The sequence below is a fragment of the Alosa alosa genome, chromosome 4, assembly GCF_017589495.1.
Source record: "Alosa alosa isolate M-15738 ecotype Scorff River chromosome 4, AALO_Geno_1.1, whole genome shotgun sequence".
In the NCBI taxonomy this organism is placed as follows: Eukaryota; Metazoa; Chordata; class Actinopteri; order Clupeiformes; family Clupeidae; genus Alosa; species Alosa alosa.
The window spans coordinates 914,158-939,057 of NC_063192.1; the positions used below are offsets into that span (position 1 = coordinate 914,158).

General features: G+C 40.3%; 1 protein-coding gene across 4 annotated transcripts in view; it reads right to left on the reverse strand.

Annotated features, from left to right (window-relative positions):
• mlh3 (mutL homolog 3 (E. coli)) overlaps positions 1 to 20,482 on the reverse strand; it is a 58,180-nt gene extending 37,698 nt beyond the window's left edge. For all 4 annotated transcript variants that reach the window (XM_048241718.1, XM_048241719.1, XM_048241721.1 and 1 more), the window contains exons 1-4: positions 17,474 to 20,482; positions 10,800 to 10,876; positions 10,528 to 10,632; positions 9,135 to 9,219 (exon numbers count right to left, since the gene is read on the reverse strand). In XM_048241718.1, coding sequence (XP_048097675.1) covers positions 9,135 to 9,219; positions 10,528 to 10,632; positions 10,800 to 10,876; positions 17,474 to 20,018 — 2,812 coding nt within the window. In that variant the 5' untranslated portion in view covers positions 20,019 to 20,482. The remainder of the gene's footprint in view (positions 1 to 9,134; positions 9,220 to 10,527; positions 10,633 to 10,799; positions 10,877 to 17,473) is intronic.
• Between the last annotated feature and the right edge of the window lie 4,418 nt (positions 20,483 to 24,900).

A 24,900-nucleotide genomic window follows, 5' to 3' on the forward strand; every position in this document is an offset into this window, starting at 1 on the left:
AACCTCCGGAGTATATGAGGAGGTTTGTCAAACGGAGGTCCTACTCTTCGGATGATTCAGATATGATGCTAACCTGCGGACCTAATACTGACCTTATACGGACGTATGTGTGAACGACATGCACGCATTATTACAGAATCTCCGTGTGGTTGTCGAGTGAGGGGTGGGGGCTTGTAGAGTTCACAAGATCAAGATATGACGCAGAATATATCGCGCCGCTGCCTGTCACAGCTGCTTTTTGTTTACAAAATGTAGCCTATGCATTATGTAGGCTAAAGAAGAGAAATCTATTGTGCATAGGCTAATACTTGAAGTAGGCTAGTCACGTAAGTGCGCACTTGAAATTGACCTAGCCTACAGTATTTGTATGTGTGCTTCAAATTAACACATTTATCTGTTTTCAACGTTATGTACCAGAATTAGCTATATAGAACCCCAAATCTGGTTTGCGCTGGAGAGAGAGAGCATGCACAAACTTTATGGTAGGCTACCAGCCAATTCAGTAGGCTAACTCAAGACTTCAAGATCATACAACGTTTTTAAGCATGTTCAGACACAGTGCTGTGTCGTTCAGACACAGCACATTTACATAATGTCCGGAGGAAATACTAGGGGGGGGAGTAGTATAAACACCGGGTGAATTCGGACTTCCATATGACCGGTTATGTCGTTCAGATATACGGCCCCACCGTTTAACATCGGCAGAACCTCCGGTCTTACACGTATGTTTGAAAGCGCTTATAAGTGCGTGTCTGAACGAGGAGTAGAACATGCGGTTAAAATTCACACCTAGTGAGAGGGCGTGTTGGTGACGTTTCTTTTGTGCGTCCATGTGGTTAAATCTGACTTAAATGCCAGTGTTATGATGGAGTGGCATAGTAGGCCTACTGTCCAGAAAATCTCCGACCTGGAAAGATGCAGACATCACGGAGCTACTGTCCATGAGGGCATACAACATTTTGATAGAACACATGAAGGAAATGGCACATTGTAGCCTACAACTGCATGGCAAGGCCAAACGAATTCAAAAGACTGAATCATCATAAGCAGAAGGCGAAAAGGCAGTAGGCTAGCCTACAGCGACGTTGTTGACGACAATAACAGGAGTATTTAATAAATTGTTAGCCAACACGGTTCTCTGTTCATTGATAGGCTTAGGCAGAATTAGGCTACAGAAAAGAATACAGGATTGTTTTCTCTCCCGGCAGTAAAGACAGTAGATTCGTGTTTAAAATGTAAATGCAAACTAAAGGTATAGGCTAACTATGCATATGACCATCCAGAGGAGGCTGGTGATCTGTCAAGAATGATGAAGATCGTAAGATACAGATGGTTTTATTGTTGCTGTCATTATTACCACAAACACGAATTGACAACAAAACCATGGCGATCATGGGTTATATCTTGCCTGCTTATTAGGCCATGCAGCCCTGTCAGAACTCCGTGTAGCATGCATACTGGCAGTTTTCATAGACCATCACCAACTAGTTCAAGACTTTGGATATATCGTTGGATTGTGAAAAGCCCAATTTCGAATAACTCCAGTACAACAGATGAGGTAGGATGCATCTTTTGCAATTAGAATTTCGTGTGGGTGAGACCTCTTGCCTATCGGTAGACATGTCATCTCGAGTTCCACGACAGCTTAGCTAGTGCCACCGAAATATGACACTGAAATCCTTTCACTATTGGAGTCGCTTAGATAGAAACAGCTGTGGTTAGGACACTTTTGCTGTGGAGTGGAGACACCATAAGTTAGGCTACTCAGAAATTGTTTGCCATTGTAGGTCATTGCAGCCTAATTAGCATATATTTTCAAGCCAAACATCTCTGGTGTGGTTTTGACAATCAGAAAAGCAATATACTGAAATAGTTTAATGATGTAAAGTCAAGTGTGCTTTTGGGTCTGGTGTGTGCGCGCAGTTTTTATTGATGAGTCGGAGTGGCAAGTGCTGCACATAGTTGCAGTGGAATGTGGCTGTCCAGGGCATTATAAAACTTCTTGCTCTTAGGGCCTACTCATACACACCGCTGAAATGGCGTGAGCTGTCTACAACTTCACTTTTATGTTAGTATTTTGTTTGTTGCTTAAAAACGCTGTAGATGGCCTTGAAGTCTTGAGTTAGCCTACTGAATTGGCTGGTAGCCTGCCATAAAGTTTGTGCATGCTCTTCTCTCTCCAACGCAAAACCAGATTCTGGTACATTACGTTGAAAACAGATAAATGTGTTTATTTGAAGCACACATACAAATACTGTATGTGCGCACTTACTTGACTAGCCTACTTCAAGTATTAGCCTCACGACAATAGATTTCTCTTCTTTAGCCTAAATAATGCATAGGCTACACTTTGTAAACAAAAAGCAGCTGTGACAGGCAGCGGCCGCGATATATTCTAAGGCCATATCTCGTGATCTTGTGAACTCTACAAGCCCCCACCCCTCACTCGACAACCACACGGAGATTCTGTAATGTGCGTGTATGTCGCTCACACATACACGTCCATTATAAGGTCAGTATAAGGTCCGCAGGTTAGCATCATATCTGAATCATCCGAAGGGTAGGACCTCCGTTTGACAAACCTCCGCATATACTCCGGAGGTTATATCTGAAAGCGCTTAATGGTAGGCAGGAAGTGGGGGGAGGGTATGGGATGACCAGAGCCGTCTTCGCTGTGCTATTCAGAAAGCATCTTATTGTCTTTCCAGGCGCACACAGCTTGTTATAGCCCAGGGGTCTCAAACACCCGGCCCGCGTCCTGCCCAATTCGCCCGCGATTTAATGACAAAATAATAATGTAATCCGGCCCTTGAGGCTATTAATTGCGACAAACAACGATACTGATTAAAATAGACGATAGATCCAGGTACGGTGACAAATCTCATTTGTAGGCCTACTCTGCTCCACTATGTGCAAGACATCCAGAGCTTGATTCAAACCCAAAATCGCCAAGCAAAGTTTTCAGGAAATACTTGTATTACACGCGAGAAACACAAAGACGTGCATTTGTAATGACGCGGAAGCGATGCAGGCCATAGTGTTGCAGAAATTGAAGCAGAAATTAAGCAGAAATAGCCAGGCCTACACCAAATGTTGAAAAACGTTCACGTGTGATGAAGTCTTAGGTAAGCTATGTTATTCACCTATTCTAATTCTGAAGGAGAATATCGTTTTGGAGATTATGATCGATCGTCTATGACAGTGATAGTCACGGTGCGCCTGTGAATGGAGGTGCGTGTATACAACGGTGTCCACTAAGCATACCATGCTTTGTTTCGACCCTCTGCCCAACATAGCTTGGAGGTTGCAGTGGTAATCGTGATGATGGTGTCCGTAATGGATGTGGTACAGACAGCAGGGCTAGTAGAAATAGGGCTCTAAAGAACTACAAAGTCACCCGCAATATGATGCTTAACTTCTGGGTACTGCAGATTACCCGCGATAGGAACTGTTTGACCAGAATACTTTATTGTAGGCCTATATTGTAGTAATCTATTACTAAACCACAACATCTTAGGTGTTGGTATACATCTTAGGTGTTTTTCTGTTAATTTGTTGTGTGGGTAATATGAAAAAAAAAGGAAAGTAAACCTGCTTAAATATGTTCATCCAGTATTTACTGAAAGGTGCATAATTTGAGGTGCTTGCCATCCAGTGACAAATTAGATGGGTAAATTTACCCCCTTCATAAACTTTTGTTTTACTCAAAGATTTTTTACATTTACAGTATAACTTTATCTCTGACCACTTTCAAGCCATGGCCTTTTACATTTTGATATAAAATCCAATGGTGTTGCTTTCTTAACCCTGATGCCTAGTTTGCCAGATTTTAAAAAGTTATGAGAGGAAATATTTTTTATTTGGTGTGAAACACACACACATACCTGTTTTTATGTTTTTCATTTATTTTATAATTTGTATTAATATTTATTTTATCATTATTTTATTTATAAGCTAAGGTTGCTAGCACAGGTGTCTAAAACTAGATAAAAACACTTGCACTTTCTGTTTGCAGTTTTGTGTGGTATTTGAAAAAAAGAACATTGCATTTTCAGAAATAGCCGGCCCTCCAATCAGATGACGTTGGCAGAATTGGCCCCCAGCTCATTTGAGTTTGAGACCCCTGTTATAGCCTATCGAGTGCCTTAGCAGATAGGCTCTGCTCTTGGGTTTGGCCTCACAGCGAACTCAACCCTGTTGTTGCTTGCAGTTTGTTAAATAAAGCGATGCAGATTACATTATTTATTTCTGATTAATTGCGTCTTTTTTGCAACATCTGCTTGTTAGGCTGGGCTACTGTCAATGTCCTGTACAGGTATATGTTCAACAATTGCTGGTGTAGGCCTACAGGCTATAATCAATTAGGGACTGTTCGTTATTTATTTAAGGGGCTACCGGAGGAGTTTTGGGAGTGTTAGTCAAAAAAGACGTGACCCTCCCTCCCCTCCCTCAAAATTTTTCTATGACACTCCAAAGTGATTGAGAAAAAACGCATGACCCTTCCCAGTCCCAACAATTTAGGCTATTGATGCCTTCTGTCTACTGGGTCAATTTGGGAGCTTGCATGCTACGACTCCTTCCTTGAAATGCCTTGAAAAGGCTGTCGCTTGCACAATTTCACAAATAATCACTGGGACTAAAAACAAACCTGTCAACTTTTCCGGGGTTTATCGCGATTTTAACTTTTTCCTCGCTGTCTTAGGAGGAGCTGCAGGGCTGTCGCAAGGGGGTGCGAGGCCCTGTACGAACTTGACAGATGCATGAACTTACGTGCAGGAAATCATGCAATAGCTTACTTTACACATAGCCAAGGCTACCGTCGGTATATTTTAATAGTAGCCTAGTCTAATAAGCTACACCAGCTTGTCTTTAAGAGGGGAAATTGTATAGCCTATAACATTAGCTGAGTATTTGGCCATATGGTGTTTATCATAGGCTACATCATGAAACCAAATAGTGTAACAAAGGCAAACACTTTAACAGGGGAAATTAATTGGGCATGAATCATTGTGCTGAACGGTATTTGTCAATGCAGAAACACACAACATTCAAACTGTTGATAAGATGTGCACTATGGAAATTGGTCTGTAGGCTAACAATGTACTTGTACAGGTAAATGTTCAACAATTGCTGTACAGGCTATAATCAATTAGCTAAATCATTTGTCAAGCTGTTTAAATTAGGTGCTACATTCAAACGCAAAAGGTGCTTTGATATATTTTTCGTTTGAACGTCGGCAAGCAGGCATGCTGCGGTTGCAATGAATGAGGATAATTGGTTTTATCTGCGGATTTTTTTTTTGCATTCTTTTGAATATGACTCTATCCAGTCTCAACAGCACTTTCCACAGCTTATCGTTACACTATCAAATCTAAGTAACCGTGACAAATAGGGTATAAGATATATAAACTCACGCTATTGTATTATCATATATGTTTGGTAATGGCTCAGCTTTCTCTGATTGTTCTACTGACTTGGAAAATGCATCATGGGAGCAGTAAGTCAAGTCGTATCAAAAATAGTAGTGGCAGAACTCCAAAGTGACACCTTGTGGTTGTTTGTGTCAACTGCAGTTTGTGCCATTTCTGCTGAGGAAATGGGGTGCGTGATTCCTGAAGGAACCCGTCCAAACTTAACGGGGACCCACTGTATGATCAATTAGACATACTTTTCCTTGATGGTTCATCCGATTTATGTCAAATTTAGTGCACATAATGTTAAGATGTTGCTGATTTTAAATTGTGAAGGGTTTGTAGATATCTGAAAATGTGTCAAAATGGTGATCAAATGAATTAAAAATCTTGCCAAATAAAGTTGGAAATATGTTGAGTCACAAAACATCAATTGATTTGGCTGAAAATTAAATTCACAGGTTAATGATTATGATTCGAATGATGCTATTCACATGCCACAAATGCATGTCTGGCATAGCATCACCATCTGCCAATAGGAAGAAATGCTATTTCATTGGCCTTAAGCTAACAATTCCTAGATGTTTCATCAGATTCACTACAAGTTTGATTTAATTGAACTCACAGGTGTCCTGATTTGATATTAAATTTGTCACACACAGCACCCATCAAAGTCTCTACTCAGCAGGGCTGTACAGTGCAACACATGTCTACTTGTGTGTAGGCCTAGTATCCAAACAATCCAATTCCAAATCAAACAACGCCATGCAAATTATCTTTAAGTATTAAGCAAATGTAGGCTTTGTTTACCCCAGGTGCATTCAGATTAGGCAAGCAGAGGTAAAAGTTTGTGGGAATCGCCTTGTTGCTTGCATTTTTAATTTAGTTTAAAACGAAACACTGAGAATCCACACAACACCATTCAGATTTAAAACATCAAAGAAAAAAGTGCACCTGGACCGTTCGGTTGTATTTGTCAAATTTGAACCCGCTTCATGCTTTATGCACACTAGTCTCGCTAGGTGCTCGGGCCCGGAATCACCGCTTGCAGCTTTTTCTTTTTAATGTTATTTAAGGATATCCAACCAGTGACTAACGTGGAATACAATGGAATATGTTGCTGCTTCTTCAGTTCAGTCATCCTGCAATGAATTGTGCTATACTATAATGACAAGCTCTGTTGTGGGATGAACTAGTACTATGTATGAACTAGTACTATGCGCGCGTGTGTGCCTATGTGCGTGTGTGTGTGTGGATGTGAGTGTGTGTGCATGCGTGTGTGCATGCGTGTGTGTCTGTGTGTGTGGATACGTCTGTGTGTGCATGCATGTGTGTGTGTATGTCAATTTGTCTCCATCTCCGATAGAGCCTGACCGATAAGGGATTTTGAAGTAGAAATGTAGATTTATGTAGTAGAAATGTGGAGTCATCATTGAAGTCAGTGCCTTCTTAACCGAGAAAAGGCCAAAAATGTATTTTTGTGTCGTTTTTATGCTGCATTAGCAACATGATTCTATAGTTCGCACCAGTAATGTTTTTCGATGTTGCAGTGTATTTTGTAGGCAAACATTAACATGGTTAGAAGTCTTTCGCACCAGTGCGCCTAAAAATTTTTTTGCACTCGCACACCATTATTTTTACTCGCATGTGCGCGTGAAATGGGCGCACTGTAGAGCCCTCATCATCCCTAATCTGGGTACAAAGAAGCTTGCATCATGCTGAACGAACTTCTGGGTCAAAACCTTTACAACCGGAAAACAGCTACTTTCAGAGACGCCCACTGATCTCACTTCCGTTGTGTTCATAGGGTCAGTTACAAAACAGTAAGGTCTGTATACATGATAAATGCATAAGTTAGTCAGATGTAGAGAAAAGAACATGGTGTTTAAGGCCACCTGAGGTGTATGTTACAAGAGGTGGGATGGTTACATATCCGGTATGATAATGCATTAATCCTATTTAGTGTCAGAAAGTTCAAATAGTCCAGTGTAGGAAATGCAATAAGAGCAGATAATAATTGAGTTTTCAGTATTATTATTATTATCATTAATAATAATAATAACTTATTATATATATATAGTGCCTTTCATGGAACCCAAGGTAAACAACAAAAAGAGGAGGGGGTTAGGGGTCAAAGGACTTAGTGAAAAGAAATGCTTTGAGGTGCTTTTTGAACATGGGCAGGGATGGGGCAGAGCGGACATGGAGTGGTAGACTGTTCCAGAGCGTTGGCAGAGAAAGTCTGCAACCTGTATGATACCAATTAATCATTCTTTAGAACATGGAATGAATCATCTAATTAGTCCGTGAACCGAGATACCTTAAAAAGCTATAGCCAACAAGTGGATGGCTAGGTACAGCTATGCGCTAACAAGTGACTTTGCTTAAACTTAATATACTGCTGCAAGTTCACTTGAGTATAAACTATCCACTTCAACTAATATCAGTAATGTTCTCCATTGAAACTAAACCAGTGCAAGTGGCAGTGGCACACACTTGGTGGCTAGCGTGTTACTGTAGCTAGGCACTTCACTGGAAGTGAAGGGAAAGTAAACAAAACCCCGTTGAGGGAGTGATGTCACACTCTTAAAAAAGCCACGCCACTTTTTCTTTAGGGAAAACAGTGTAATTGAGTGGTATTGTTATTGTTCAAAATGCTGCTTAAACTACAGCTGGATACTTCTCAACGAGACCGCGCAATACAGATCTACCTTGATGAGAAATATCGTGGACCAGACTAGAGGTATGCACGCGGGTCCCGACGCAAAAGAATGCGGCGCGGGACAACTTTTGAAAGCTCTTTGCGGGAGCAGGCGGGATGAGAGAGGTGGATTCGCGGGTGCGGGACAAACCGATGATTCACTGCACTCCCGCAAATTAAATATGTGCGTAAAATTAAATATGGAAATGATTAAAGTACTGTTCATAACTATAGTTCAGCTGGATGTTCTGTTAGGCAGCATTAAAAAACGTGGTTTAAGCATAACTGACGGATAGCAGGCCTATAGCCTATATTGTCGTTTACGTGGGTTCAATTTGTTCCTGCTGCTCATTGTCAAAACTCAAAAATCGAAAGCATGACAGAGGAAGAGGGCACCAGACTAGGCCTACTTCAGTTGTTAGCCTACATTCAGAACCAAGAAACTGATATCTGGAGTCTTTCTCAGGTGTGTGTGCTTTCATGAGACAGAAATAAAAACTGAATAGGCGATCCCTCCTGCATGCGGTCTTTAGCGGGCGGGAGCGGGACATCATGTTACAGATGTGGGCGGGAGCGGGACTAAAAATTACACAATTAATGCGGGAGCGGGACAGAATATTGCGGGAGCGGGCGGGAGCAGGAATGAAAAATCAGTCCCGCGCAGACCTCTAGACCAGACCCGTATATCGCCATCTCGTGGCACGAGATCTCATCACACCCCTATTCTCCATGAGACAGATTTTTACCTTGACGAGAATCGTGATATTTTTGTATCGCCAGATCTCGTGGCACAAGATCTCGTCACACCCCTACTGATTCACTATAGACTATAAAGTATAATATGACATCCCAAACACATCCAGACTATTAAAGCCAATCAACATGTTTCTTCAGGGCCACAAAAGGCATGGGTGTAATCTTATTGGCTGTTGAGCTAAAATGTCCTTTTGGCAGATTCAAAGTAACAACTGTTCAAAGAAACAACTGAGACTGCAAAATAAAATATACACTTTTGTACTTGCCTTTTGGTTTATTGTTGAAACACATTTTCTGGTTTCCTGTGTTGACAAGACAAGCTAGGAATTTTTTGTCCACTTGATGAATGACCTTGAAAGTTAAAAATAAAAAGGAGAAAAAGAGGTTTTCCTCCAGTGTACATTTTGTCAAGGCTTAAAGGAATTATCCGGAGTAAAATGCACTTTAGATCAATTTACGGATGATTGGGAGTACATACGTTGAGTTGACATCCAAATCATGTCATTCGGATGTGTTTTGAGAGCAATCGACTCCTACGGACTTTCCCCTGAAGAGGGCAGCAAAGATAGCAACATTTCCGGAAAGGTACTGGCTTGATGAAATTCATTCTGGACTCTCTATCTGACCACATAAAGACCTCGGGATACTTCGGTTTGGCTTTAGGGACCCTCTACTCACCACCACGTAAGTGTAATGTTGTTTGGAACTGTAGAAGAGGTATAAAAATAGCGTTTTGTAGTGGCGAAATGACATGCCCGCGTCACTTCCAGTCTAACGAGTTTTGACTAAAAACTATAACATCGAACTTTCTCAAAACACATCCGAATGACATGATTTGGATGTCAACTCAACGTATGTACTCCCAATCATCCGTAAATTGATCTAAAGTGCATTTTACTCCGGATAATTCCTTTAACATTATTTATTAGGGTTGTCAAAATAACTGATTAATTTCGATTAATTAATTTGAGAAAAAAAAACTGATTAAAAAAATTTGTGCAGATTAATCGATTCCGTATGATCTTTGACCCCGAGCCGTTCTAGTCAGTAAAAATTAGACTGTAAAATGAAGGAGAGAGAAGAAAACATGTTGCCTGGATCATTGATTGGAACATTTACTTTTACAAAAACGGCCTGATGATGTTGATAAAAATCAAGTGTTGAAAATAAAGTCCTCTGCAATGTCTGCAGCAAGGAATTTGCATATCGCCGGAGTTCATCAACTCTATAGTCGCACATCAATGCAAAGAAATAAGTGTTGACATTGAGGGGAGTGTCAATTTATTTTCATTGTGTCCCCTAGGTTATATCTGTGGCCTGAAATGCCTTGTATGTGAAAAAAAAAAACTTCTTCCCGAAGCACTTTTGAATTTATTTCCTCAGCATATTAGGTCATATCATAGATTATTATGGCCATTATTTGAACAGTGAAAATAATAATAAAAGAGTTTTTGAACTTTAATGTCACTAATGCTGATTATTCAATGATTCATTTGAATTTAAATATTTAAAATACTTTCACAGCAAAAATTATATATGTGATTAATTTAGATGAATTAATCACAGAGTATGTAATTAATTAGATTCATTTTTTTAATCGATTGACAGCCCTATTATTTATCTATCTTGGGAACTTATGTAAGCTTGTAAGATCCATGCCTTCATGGAAGTGATCATATCCTTGGTAAAACGATATGGTAACATTATGTTGTGTACTGGCACAGGTAGATGGTCTGCCACTCCACTGGTTACATCCAAAGCCACCTAAAATTTGTATGAGAAAGTAATAATGTAAAATAATGGCAGATTACATCAAAATAATGGCAGATTACATCTTCACAATTAACATCTTTGGACAAAACAGAATAATTAAGTGTAAGTAATTACACAGTACTGTTACACTGGCCACAAAGATATGTAAAACATCTTACATCTAGTGGCTGTATGAAGACTGGATTCTTCCATGCGGCGAACAGTCGTGAAAGGCCATCGGTTGCTTCAGTGTCAACTTAAAAAACACAGACATTAAAATGTCACAAACACAATCTTGATGAGTGACAATTTTCCTTCCATGTTAATGATCTTAACAATACATAACCAGTAAAAAATACCAATAATCTGGTTATACCTTTGTCATCTATTCCTGTGCCCAACATCCGTTCAGTTCTGCACTTTAACACATAAGGCAATACTACCTTTGTCTGACAGAGGTGACTCCTTGACTCAAACTCTAATGCAGAAGTAAAGTCCAGTCAAACCTAAAGGTCATTTAACCCTTAGAACCCTAAGCTGTTTTTAGGGCATTTTTACTACCTTTATTCATAAGGATTTATTCTGGTCATTGTGCCACACACACATATTATATATTGTTTTTTTCAGCAGAGTCTAGGTTATCCAGATCTGCCATCATTTCATGTATTAGTACTAGCATTGATTTTTTTTTTAAAGAGTTAAAATATAAAGTGTATTATAAAAATTCTTATATTTCGACATGTATCTCACCACAGCAAGCTCATAGCTCTACATGCATTTCATGTTTGTGTAGGGCAGACTGTCCTGAATCGGGCAATATAATAGCCATGTTGGAGGGATACTCTGGGGGTGAGCAATTTACAGAAATATGTGGTGTGTGATTTAAGGAAATAAATGCCATTTTTTATTTAGTGATGAAAAATGACTTTTCTGTGCTCCATATCTGTGACACGAACTGATCTGACCTGACTTGACCCGAGGTTGCGTGTTAGCCTGCGTGCCTATGGTGTATGCACTCATAATGATTCTCAACTTTTTACTGGATTGCCATGAACAAAGTAAAGGCAAAAAAGGTGTTTCTTTGTTGAACAAATTGGGATTCAATGTGAGCCTTGAATTGGATGCCATGCAGGAATTTGCTAGGATCTCAAAACCGGATAATGAACATGCTGTGCCATAGAGAAACACACGATAGCGTTGGATTATAAACATGCTTTGCCACAAGAACAGACAAAAAACGTGGGGTAAGTCCAGCTATATGAAGTTATTATTTTGCTGTCACTTCGCCTGTTTTATAACCCAGAAGGATGTACTTGGTATCAAATGATAGCTCTGAGTGTCCTCTTTCATCTGACATGTGTGGCATATCTATCCGATCACGGGTCCGCGAGTAATTCAAACAAGAGTAATGGGTGTGCACTGCAGCGTTGGTTTGTGTACATTATTACAGACGTTATTATTTTGCAGTCACTTCGTCTGTTTTTATAAGCCAGAAGGATCGATAAACCAATGGTACCAATGGATAGCCCTGTGTCCCGTCTTTCATGTGATATGCTTGCTATATCGATACGATCACAGGTTCGCGGGTAATTCAAACGAGAGTAATAGGTGCGCAGGTGAACGCAGAGATGTATAGACTGTAAATATGATGCAATTTGATTTAATTTCATGATTCTTTTTTATTTTCATACTTGATCGTACAGACAGTCTCTTTGGAAAGCCCCACTTCTGCTCTGTCATGCAATAAAGGTTTCATCTCGCTGCGATGAACAGTTCCGGAGCAATGTACAGAGAAGAAAGGGTGTGTTTTTTGACGCACTTTGCGTCAATCGGGTTCTAGGGGTTAAGGGGGCATTATGGTTTGGAGAGCATTAAAGTTATAGTGATAAATACTTATTCAGATAAATAGGAAACTACTTTTGTTAACAGCTTCAAATTATTTTTTTTAGATAAATATACCAGTTATCAATATTCTGTATGAATCCATTTATTTATTTATGCATTTCATAATTAATTTTTTCTTTCCTTTATTTTTCCTAAAGTCATTTTTGGTCCTGTCAATAGTGCTGTGTTAGCTCATCTGTCATTTGGAATGTTTCCTTGTTGTTACATAGTCATTAATATCAATATATAACCATTGCAATGTTCATCATCTTTTTTTGGGAAATACATTCATACATTTTTTTGGAAATAAATTCATAACATTTTGGTCTCCATGGAAATGAGAAAAGGCATGAGTTTACTTTGGTATGAACTTTTGGCTACAGGAAGCAACTGATGGAAACAGAGGTATGAGACAAACACTGGATTTATAATGTTTCTTCACACTTCTTGGTGTCTCGTAAGGACCCTATTCATGTTGCACAGCACTTGTAATGACATATTTGAGTCTGTTAACCTTTAGACTTCCAGCGCACCTTTGGGAAATGACTAACTTTAAGAGACTTACAGGGATCACGCTAAGCTAAGTGGTTGTCAGATTCAGGGATCACGCTAAGCTAAAGTGGTTATCAGATCCATGAAGTAGAACCAACGTTATTGTAAATTTAAAAACATGTAAATTTTTACTGCGACCGGAATGTGTCAAAGACGATGTGAAAATATAATAGCGGGGGGAAAACTCACTTTTTTGACCATCAAACCAAACAAGGAAGTAAACTGAAATGACCCTGGGAGTTTTGTATGGAAATCATTTCCTGTCCAGGGATGAGTAGACTAACTATATCAGCAACAGCACCATCTATCCATAGACCGTAATCCACCCATTAACTTGCATTACAAAAAGTAGTGTCAACATGACTTTGAGGAGGGATATCTCTTACTATGATAGTTGTAGTAAACATTTCAATGGTATTCATTTCAGAATAAGTGTGTATGATTTAAAAATAAATAGATAAAATCGTAGACCGTAATCCACCTAGGGCTGGGCGATATGTCTTTAAAAAAAATCTCAGATTTTTTCACACCAAACTCGATTTATGATTTTAATAATTTTTTCCCCTATTTAAAAACAAACTACAAATGACATACTAAATACAAAACAAATTGTCCAAAATAAGTTTAGATTTTATTTTGTTTTGTTTTAATTTTCCCTGTTTTGATTTGATATAAATTTCCCCTTGGGGTGAAAGTACAACAAGAAAAAGGGCAAGTATGATACCTATAGATCAGAAGACTTTGAAAAGATTTTTGAAAGTCTACAGTAGGCCATCACACGCTCCTACATCTAAAGCAGGGGTGGGCAAACTGCGGCCCGCAGGCTGGATCCGGCCCGCCAAGCACTTTAATCCGGCCCACCGAGCATTTCATTTGGTTATCAGGCTGCTCGCTATTTTTTTTCTTGCAATAGAGACGATGATGGTTAGCTTTACTGCAAACTTCTTTTCACTCTTCTTAGCGCGTTCACAATTATATGGAGTAGCATAACATTCAAGTTAGATCTGCTGCAAAGGAGATAACAAAGAGTAGGCCCGTCATCTCTATGTTACATGATGTTTCATGACATTGACATTGTAACGCGTCTGAGCGCTCAAGAGAGGTTCCAGCTGGCTTTTTATTGTTGATAATTGATATCCCCTTCTTATAAGAAACTTTAAAAAGGAAATCATGAAGGCAATAACAGTAGTTCCCACTACTGACCATTTATAAACTGTGAGAGGGCACAGTCATAGGTACAGCACTAGCCATAGCGGAGCCCAGCTGGCAGAAGATCATTGAGAACTAAATGTGAATTGTTCTTAAAGCGACAGTGCACAATTTATACATTTGTTAAACAGCATGAAATTAGCAGTATTTTTTGAGCAATTAATATTTTAAAACAAAATTACTTTTGATACTAAATGATAGGCTATAAAAAAATTATGTTTTTTTGTGTGTTGTGGGGGGACAATTTTCAGAACTGAGCCAAAAAGTTTGCCCACCTCACAAATATTAAAGTCAGATTACAGATTAATTTATACTATTTTTTTATTTTTAAGGTGCATAACAGTGACTAACGTTTCGATGTAGGATTACATCGTCATCAGAGTCCTTGGAAAGAATGGGCAGTGAAGCCCTTGATAAGGATCATCAACAGGTGTGATTGTGCGTAAAGGGGGCGTTGGCTACCTGAAGATACACCCATATCTACCATATCTAACACTCATCTACACTCATTACATTAAAGGGCAAACGCCCACAGGTCAAAAGTGATTAAAAACCATGTTGATAAATAAGAAGCATAAGGGTCATTCCACGTCAGTTCAACCAGGGCCCACGCACTTAGGTCTCAAAAAATTCTGAAAAAATTACCAGGTGTACCCATGTTACCCAGGAGACACACTGTAAAATTACTCTTATGTAAGATCAGTACTTTCCAAGATACAGCCAGTTTCACATGGGGAGGGGGTGTCGATTTTGTTCGGCCTCTTTTTTTTGTCAAAGTTCACAAGCCCACAGCGCAAGAACTAAACCATGTAGGAGGCTCAAATTTTGAATGCTGGTACATAAATAGGAATAGTATGTAGCAAAATCGTCATGTTTGTTCTGGATAATCCTGCATGGTCATAGCTGTCCCTCAAAGTTGATACAATTTCTTTTTGAGTTTTTGGCTGGGCTCTGTTTAAGCTTTCAGAAGACATATGAATTGAAGACGTATTGAATTTAGTATTGCCAGAATACAGGAAATCACATCAAACAAATTAAACATTTTCTGGGGGAGGACCCCCAAACCCCCCCTCCCACATATACGACAATTAGTGGGGGGCCCTTAATACATCTGGGCCCAGGGGCCCAAAAGTTCCTAATCCTCCCATGATTGGCCTGCTTATAATACCTCGCCATGGCATATGTTAGGTTCTGGGTACGAATTAAAAAATAACTGCAGTCATTAAATCAATCCTATCCAAGTAAGAGACCAACGCATCGCGCACCCATAGTAGAATAGCCTAAACAAAGTTGATCCAGACCACCTTTCCACAACATTACGATTTCTGGATCTTATTCCTATAATTTGCACACAAGTGTGACAATAATAATGCGAATGCTTACTCGAGGAAAGTCAAAGTAGCCTATGATCCTGTCCCATATGTATTTTTTTTTTTTTTAACTATTGAAAGCTATTGGAGATATGAAAGGAAAAACACCCGGCAAATCACAGGTCAAATCAAAATCTGAAATGTTTGATAAGCCAGTCATCAACAATCGTGGAACTAAATATTGGCGCTGTCTCTAAATAGGTTTCACATTCCCTTTTAATTCTTATCCTCTAATAAAGCTACAGTTGTCATTGTAGATGTAGGCTGTGTCCGACCTTGAGCGTGAAAGATAGTGTAAGCAGTATTTTTGTGCGTACGCAACATTTTTGTAGAACAAGCTTTGTACATGAGGCCCCAGGACTGGGAAACTTGGCTATAGTCAACATAATTGGTACAAAAACACAGAACTTGCTTGTGGGGCTCTAGATTTCATATAGGGAGGATGCAACCAATATCTATGGGTCATCCCGTGTCAAATCAGGTAAGGTTGTTGCTGCACTGTCTCAGATATTGTTTGTTTGTTGTTTGAATTTCTACAAGTTCCTAGATTTGGATAAAAGGGCAAAAAGAGTGACATTAAGGGTAGAATAAACTTGTTTTTGTAGATATCAGCTATTACTTTTTCTATAAACACAATATATTATTAATGTTATGCCTATATTTGAGCTCTCCACATCTAATGGGCTTAACTTAAATAACAAGGAAAGATTGTGTATTTTCGTCATATTCAAATGACTAAAATAGTATGTGGGTAGGCATTCTATAGGCAAGAAGGAATTTGAAAATCTATGTGTTGTTCAATGTATTCATTTAGTGCACAAAGTATCAATGTTGTACCATAGATAAAGACAGAGACATTTTCTCATAAACAAACATGAATAAGCAAAATGCAACCACACCTTGTTTTATCCTAATATGTTCATCTTTATATGCCGTAGATACCTCAAATATTGGCACAACATTAATAAGTATATATACTTTTTTGATCCTGTGAGGGAAATTTGGTCTCTGCATTTAACCCAATCGGTGAATTAGTGAAACACAAACAGCACACAGTGAACACACAGTGAGGTGAAGCACACACTAATCCCGGCGCAGTGAGCTGCCTGCTACAACGGCAATTTCGGGAGCAGTGAGGGGTTAGGTGCCTTGCTCAAGGGCACTTCAGCCGCAGCCCACTGGTCGGGGCTCGAACCGGCAACCCTCCGGTTACAAGTCCAGAGTGCCACGGCTGCCCCAATAAAATAATAAAGTATTGTATAATTTACAGACAAAAAAAACTGATGCCATGTGGGTACAAAAAATTGTTTATAATACCCTCAATATCACTTATTTCAATCTAGGGCCTTCTATTAAAATAAATGGACATGCCATTCAGCACAAACTTTCAATGGTCAAGTCATACTGAAAATGTTTGTCTTTCATCCTACACATTTTGGACATGCTAGGAATAATACTTTTAAGATATGAATGTCTTAACAGGGTTCCCAAGATAAGGCATTTATTGAGTGTAAAAAACCAAGGCCAAACTTTGAGCAAAATCTGAAACTGTGCAGCAACCATTTTCCTGGATTTTGTCTGATTTGACATAGAAGGACCCATTGATACATTTGAATTGTACTACCTCTTAAATACATTACATTAATAACCTTAACTTCATCATGTGTGCTTACATCACCATTTAAGCAGTGGTCATATGCAAGTTAGAAGTCTGCTTTTAAACTTTGGTTAGCAAGGCCACTGCAAAACACGCAAATCAATGGAGATGGAACAATGTAATAGAATTTCAGAATTCATACAAACTGGCATTTCAGAAAAAATACAAAAATACATTTCACCTCTTCTCTGAAGCACACGGACAGCAGCGTTGGTGACATCAGGCATGCAGGACACTTTTGTCTCTTCCTCTGACAGAGTATCATATTTGCTTAGTCCTGTTACTTTGTTGATGTAAACCATTTTCCCAGCAAAGTAATCATAGTGTGCCCGCCAGTTGTCTGATGTTGGGATCTGTACATTTCTCTGCTGTGATTCATCTGTGTGATATCCTTTTGAGTTGGCAGCTCTTGGAAGGAGGATCTCATAATTCTTGAGCTTATCAGTAGGGGAAATTGTTGAGGGAATGCACAAATCTATGGGGTTCAGTTCCACAATGGTTGGGGTTGGTGCTGTTGTTGGAAAGTTATGGGTATTAGTGGAGGAACCAGTATGATAGGGCCTTAATAATGAATAAGACAGGTCAGGGTTTTCTGAGGTTTTATAATCATATCTAGGAGTGGAAGGGGAATCTTCCACACAATAAGGAAGAATGGGACGCAGAGGGGTATTATCCAAAGCTTGCTCTCCATGGTCCACGTTTTGTATTGAAGAATGTGCCAATTGTTTCCAGTTACAGATATCTTTATTTCTGATGACATTAAGAACATTCTCCGTAGTAGAATCACAGCTTTCTATCTTTGCCTGTTTCAAATTAGAAAGCTTGGTGGCGACAGATACTTTTCTTCTGTTGTTTAATCTACAACCTGAAAATGTGTGTAGTTTTGACACACTACCTACAAAAGTTAGGGAGTTGTCCGTCTTGTGTTGCTTTCTCTCAGGAAATAAAAGGTTTGCAACATGTGCGTCCTGTTTGACTGCCAAGGCTGTCTCACTGACAAAGGTCATGTGATTGCTACATACATCTCGAGGCTGATGTTCTGTTTCATCTAGCTCACCAGACAATCTTCTAAATTTGCTTAGAGGGCTAGCTACATATGACACAGCCAATTTGTGACTAGGTGTGACTTCTAGAATCAAAGGTGCAATGTCGGCAGTGAAAGGCTGCCTGCAAATTTGGCTTGAGCTGTTGGTCATTTCTGTTCCATTTACTTTGTTAGCCTTACACTTTTGAAAATTTACATTAAGTGCTTTGTATTCATGGTCAAAATGTGTAACGCTATCGTTGATAGCATCTTCACAATTAACAGACACTGAATTTGATACGTTCCATTGCTTATCTTGCAGATTTGAATGATTCAGTAATACAGTGTTTCCTTCTTGAGATGATGTCTCAAAAGCCAGTTCAAGTTTGGTTGCTATTGCCACTTTAGCATCCATTTCACATTCTGTGGAATCCTTGTCACACGGCGGAGAACTTCCGCTCATTTTTGTAAAATCCACAGCAATTCTTCGGAGGACAGACTTTGAAGCCAGTGTCTTCCCCCTGACGAAGTCACTGCAGACAAGCTGATTGCTGTTTCCAATGTCAGAAAAAGCTGACTGTTGACAAAACAAAGGAGGGATCAAACAGCCCTGAGAGGCTTCAGGTTCAGGCATAGTCTCAAGTAGACTCTCTCTTTTCAGAAATGTTTTGACACCCTCCTCCATGCAATACAGGAGACTGTCCCAGTCTTTAAACTCAATGAGTGTTTTAGCTGGCTCCAAACACACATCATACTCTGAATAACTGCAGTTGATGTTGATCACATACACTCCATGAAGCTCTCCTCCAACACGCTCTTTAGGGCTGGAAGCAACCTGAGAGACAATGGGACTGCTACATTGCTTATTGAAGGTTGCACATTTGGAGAGGATACACTTCAGTAATTTGTGTATACATGTTTTTAGTATAAGCCTTCTATTTAGAAACAGAAATTGTAGATTATTGTTATGGTGACCCTCACAGCCAATGTGTCCTGTAATTTCAAACTGTCCATACAAATGTGTAACTTCACGAAGTTTTTGTGCCCTCCCTAGGCCATGAATCTGAGCAAACCGATAATATATACTTTTTACTTTAGACAACTGCACTAGCATGGCTCCTGTACATTCCTTCTTCATTGTGAAGGAGACAGACGGGTGCATGAGAGAGATGGCTTCAATCCTTTGTCTGATTCTTTCCATCTCCAGCACAGGGTCAAGACATTTCTTCCTTACAGGCATATTGCAAAAGAAGTTGCAAATTGTAACTGTTGTACCTGCAGATGGTCTGGCTGTCTCTGCCTCACATACACCCACACTCTGTCCACTGTTGAAGACCTTAACAAATGTCTTTGTGGAAAGCTTAGTCCTGGATGATATTTCTACCAAACCAGAAAGAGAGATGATGCTTGCCATAGCCTCTCCTCTAAACCCATAAAATCTCAGATTCTCCAAGTCCTCCAAACAGCTGCATTTGCTAGTGTTATATCTGTTCCCTACTCTATCAAAATCTTCTCTGTCTATCCCTAGGCCATTGTCGACTACCTGCAACTTGCAAGCCTCTACATCCACCTTCACTGCCACACAGGTTGCGCTGGCATCAATACTATTGAGAACAAGTTCCTCAACACACTGCTGAAGAGAACAAATAGCAATGCCTGAACGAAGCTTTGCCTTCACTTCATCAGGCAAGTACTTAATCATGGCGGAAGCGGACAAAACACTGCGATACAACGGCAATATGAATAGCCTAACAGTTTCTTATTAAAGAGATATATCAGTCAGCTATTTTCCCCAATATAATCTATGAACCGTTAATGTTCATATGGGTAACGGCAAGACGGCACAATTAACGTTGATGCCTCAAACATTTATCTCTATGTTTTAAACCAAAAATGCTCCGATTTTTAACGTTAACCAGCTGACGTTTGCCCAGAAAGCAACATTAACTTTGCCCACAGGTGTTGACTTTAGCTGGGGTAGTCAACTTGCTAAGGGTAGCCTGATAGTTACAGCTAAGGCTGGTGATTGCAAATATGCTTTTCAGAAAGCTTGCAATGAATCTGAATCTTTGTCTTTCAGAATTAACCACGGATAAACGAAGTAGCCTACTTCTGACGTCTTGCACAAAGTTCCGAGATATGTCCAGAAGGCTGCGTGAAGGCGGTGGTTAGTAACCATAGGAAGTAACGACAGTGACGAAAATGTCCGTCATTCGACAATATTTCAAAATAAAAGTCGGAACTTATGCTGCGTTCCAGACACAATTAGCGTTCCAGACAAAGTGAGCAAGCAGTAGCATTTCTATAAATCACATCACCATAGTCTTGAACTGACATAAAAACTGCAACAACTTGTTTCCTACATTTCATAGGGAGGTTGACTTTGTTTCTATAGAAGAAACCATTTTTTTTTTTACTAGGATGGCTATATGGTAATTAAATGCGAGTTTGTCATCAAGCCATATACCAAGATGTACTCAGAAACTCTATCAATGCTGGAACCAGTGGTTATTAGCACACCATTAACCTCAATGTTACTTGCTTTAGTAAATAGCATATATTTAATTTTCTCTTCATTTAGTACTAATTTAGTTAGTTAGTTTATTTTGTCCTTACATAGGAAATTTGTTTTCACATACCATTCAAGCCTCACAGACATGAAATACATAGATACACACAGTCACGGTTCTTCACCCACCATCTACCACCCTGCCACCACATACCCCACCCACATATATCACAACAGCACATATACATCACTATACATAGATACAAACAGGAAAACCATCACCAGTTGACATTACAGAGGAATGAGGGCGGCACAGTGATCCATCACCGCTGTGATCTGTTGTTAAGTGCTGCTATTGCAGAGGGCACAAAGCTTTTCCCGAAGCGTACTCGCTTCCACCCCATAGCCCTATATCTGCGTTTTGATGGAAGCAGAATGAAGAAGGGATTGAGGGGGTGGGTGGGGTCATGAGCGATGGTCCGTGCTCTGTTCTTGGTGAGTGTGCTGTTGAGGTCTGATAAATTAGGGGTGGGGAGGCCTATTGCTTTGGCTGCGGTATGGGTGATGCGTGTGAGTCTGTTTCTGTTGCCAGCAGTTAGAATGTTGAAAAAGCAGGGAAGGCAGTAGAGGAGTATGGGCTGGACTATGCTTTTGTACAGGAGGAGCAAGTGACAGGGGGCAACAGAAAGTGATCTGAGCTTACGGATGGCATAGAGTCTCTGTTGACTGCGTTTTTGTATGTCAGTGGTGTGTTGCTCAAAGCTGAGTTTATTGTCCAGGGTGAGTCCAAGGTATTTGAAACAGTCCACTATTTCTACGGTGTCGTTGTTGATGCAGGTGGGGTTGTGGATTGTGTCAGATGGTGTTCTGGTGTTGGTGATTACAAGTTCCTTGGTTTTACTGATGTTGAGCTGAAGGTAGTTGTCAGTGCACCATTGTGTGAGGTGAGAAATGGAGTCTTGGTATGCAGATATGGAGTTATTGTCATTGAGAAGTGCAAGTACAGCAGTGTCATCAGAGTATTTGAAGTATGTGGTGATGGGTGTGGGACTGACACAGTCATTGGTGTAGAGGGTGAAGAGGAAGGGGGTTAGGACACACCCCTGCGGGGCGCCGGTGTTAATTGTGGTGAGTGGTGATGTGACTGTACTAATCTTGATGGTAGAGTTTGTTGATCATCAGGTGGCGTTGGATGGTGTTGAAGGCAGAACTGAAGTCAATGAAGAGTAATCTGGCGAAGTTTGTAGGCGTTTCAAGATGTTGGAGGAGGGAGTGGAGGAGACATGCCACAGCATCCTCCGTCCCTCTCCTGGCCTTGTAGGCAAACTGGTGGCTGTCCAGCTGTGGGCTGACAACTGGGAGGAGGGTTCTGAGGATCAGTTTTTCCAGGCATTTCATGATTATTGAGATGAGTGCAACTGGCCGGTAGTGGTTGAGTTTGGAGGGGCGGGGTTTCTTGGGTATTGGTATGATAGTAAATGTTTTTCACAGCACTGGTACAGTAGCGGTTTTGTATGACTCAGCAAACAGTGAATAGATGGTGGGGGAGAGCTCAGCTGCGCAGTCCTTTAGCACCCGGGCAAGGATGCCGTCTGGACCCGGAGCTTTCCCGGGCTTGCATCTCCTCAGCTGCTGACGCACGTCCTCAGTTGTAAATGGGACCTGGGGGTCTGGTTCCAGGGTGGGAATGGCCTCCAGTAGAGTCTTGCAGGTGTCTGAGTGGTCCACTGTGTCGAATCTGGAATCAAAGTTATTTAATTCTATGGCAAAAGAGCTGGGGTCTGATTTATCCTCTAGTTTGTGTTTACTGTTCAGTCCTGTGAGTGTTGAAAGGCTTGTTTTGTGTTCATGGTGCTGAATTCATGCTCTAGTCTGTCTTTGTATTTGAGTTTAGCCTTGAAAATGTCATTTTTTATTTGCCGGTTTATGTGTTTGAGTGTAGTCCAGTCCTGCCTCTTAAAGGCCTCCCGCTTCTCCCTCATTCTGAGTTTGATGTGTTTAGTGATCCAGGGTTTAGAGTTCGGAAATGTCCTGATGGTCTTTGTTGGTACGATTGTGTCAACACAGAATTGTATGTAATCCGTGATGACAGGGACCCTTTCCTCCAGATTCCCCTCAAAGACACACCAGTCCGTGCATGCAAAGCAGCCTTGCAGCTCTGCTGTGGCGTCCTCCGACCACTGTTTGGCGCTGTGGGTCTCAGGCTTCTCTCGTTTCAGAGCCTGTCTGTAGAGCGGAAGTAGGGTGATGACGTTGTGGTCTGCCGAACCGAGTAGCGGGTGAGCACGGGAGGTGTACGCGTTGTTAACCCATTTCACCCCATCGGTCACAATTGTGACCGAAAAAAAAAAATGTACTTATAAGCCTCTAAAACTGTAACTGGGGAATATCCCAATACTCTTTCAGTAAATATTGAAACAATAGAGTGTTGCAATGAAATGTGTGCAGTGTCAAATGTTGAGTAAATTGTCACATGACCAGAGCTGTTTATTTCCTGGTTGCACCTTGAGAAGAGGATGACGGCCTCACAGCTCCCAAATAAAAGGTTTTAAAGTATGTTAAAATAAACATAGGACAAATATTTTTTGTACACATGGTCTTTAAGGTGTCTAGTTATGATATATACATTTATAATTATTCAAATGTCTTTGGTGTGTTTGCAGAATGAGTAAACATGTTAACTGTATGTTTACTGCATGTTAACGGTGGGATAGAATGTTGTATCTAGATGCACACATACTTCTACACCTACATACACACACACATATTCACACACACAGGCATACACACACTCAAATAGATACACATACACACAGACATACACACTCACACACAAATACACACACACACACACACACACACAGATATACACACTCAGACATACACACACACACACACACACACACACACACACACACACACACACACACACACACACACACACACACACACACACACACACAGATATACACACTCAGACATACACACTCACACACACACAGACACACACAGACATACACACTCACACACACAGATACACACACAAATACACACACACAGATATACACTCACACACATACATATACACACTCAGACACACACACAGAGACATAAACACTCACAGACACAAACACACACACACGACATACACACTCAAGGGAACTTCACATTTCACGCGACATGCACTTTGCCTGCTGCTCTCACACACCCACCTGCAGATACATACACACACATACTGTACATATATATATATATATATATATATATATATATATATATATATATATATATATATATGTACATATACAGATACACATACACACAGACATACACAGACATATATATATATATATGTGTGTGTGTGTGTGTGTGTGTGTGTATGTATGAGTGTGTGATTGTGTATATATGTATATATACAGATACACATACATACAGACATACACAGACACATATATATGTGTGTGTGTGTGTGTGTGTGTGTGTGTGTGTGTGTGTGTGTGTGAGTGTGTGATTGTGTTTCTACCTTTTCTTATTGGGGGCCAAGCAGCGAAGCTGCGAAGGCACCCATTGTGTTTCTATTTGTTCTTATTGGGGGCCAAGCAGCGAAGCTGCGAAGGCACCCATTGTGTTTCTATGATTTCTTATTATTATTGGGGGCCAAGCAGCGAAGCTGCGAAGGCACCCATTGTGTTTCTATGATTTCTTATTATTAAGTGTGCTTGCAAAGCAGCACACTTATTGTTCTGAAGTTTTCTTATTATTATTATTCCTGTAAGCCCGATTTTGGGCCAGCTCCTGCTCCTAGACCTTTTGAGATATCACCACCGATCCAACTCTGGGACGTCCGGCCGGAATCGGTGTAGTGTGGAATTGAAAATGGCGTCACTGACCCTTGTCATTCTTCCGCCATATTGGATTGAATAGAAGCTTAAACTAAAGTTTCACAGGTCACAAATTTGGTCAGAACTTCCACGAAACTTGACATTACATGATCCTTGGACCAAGCCTCACAAAAGTTACAGAAAAGATTTTTGATTTTCAGAAGCGTTTGCCCGTCACAGCCAAACGACATCGG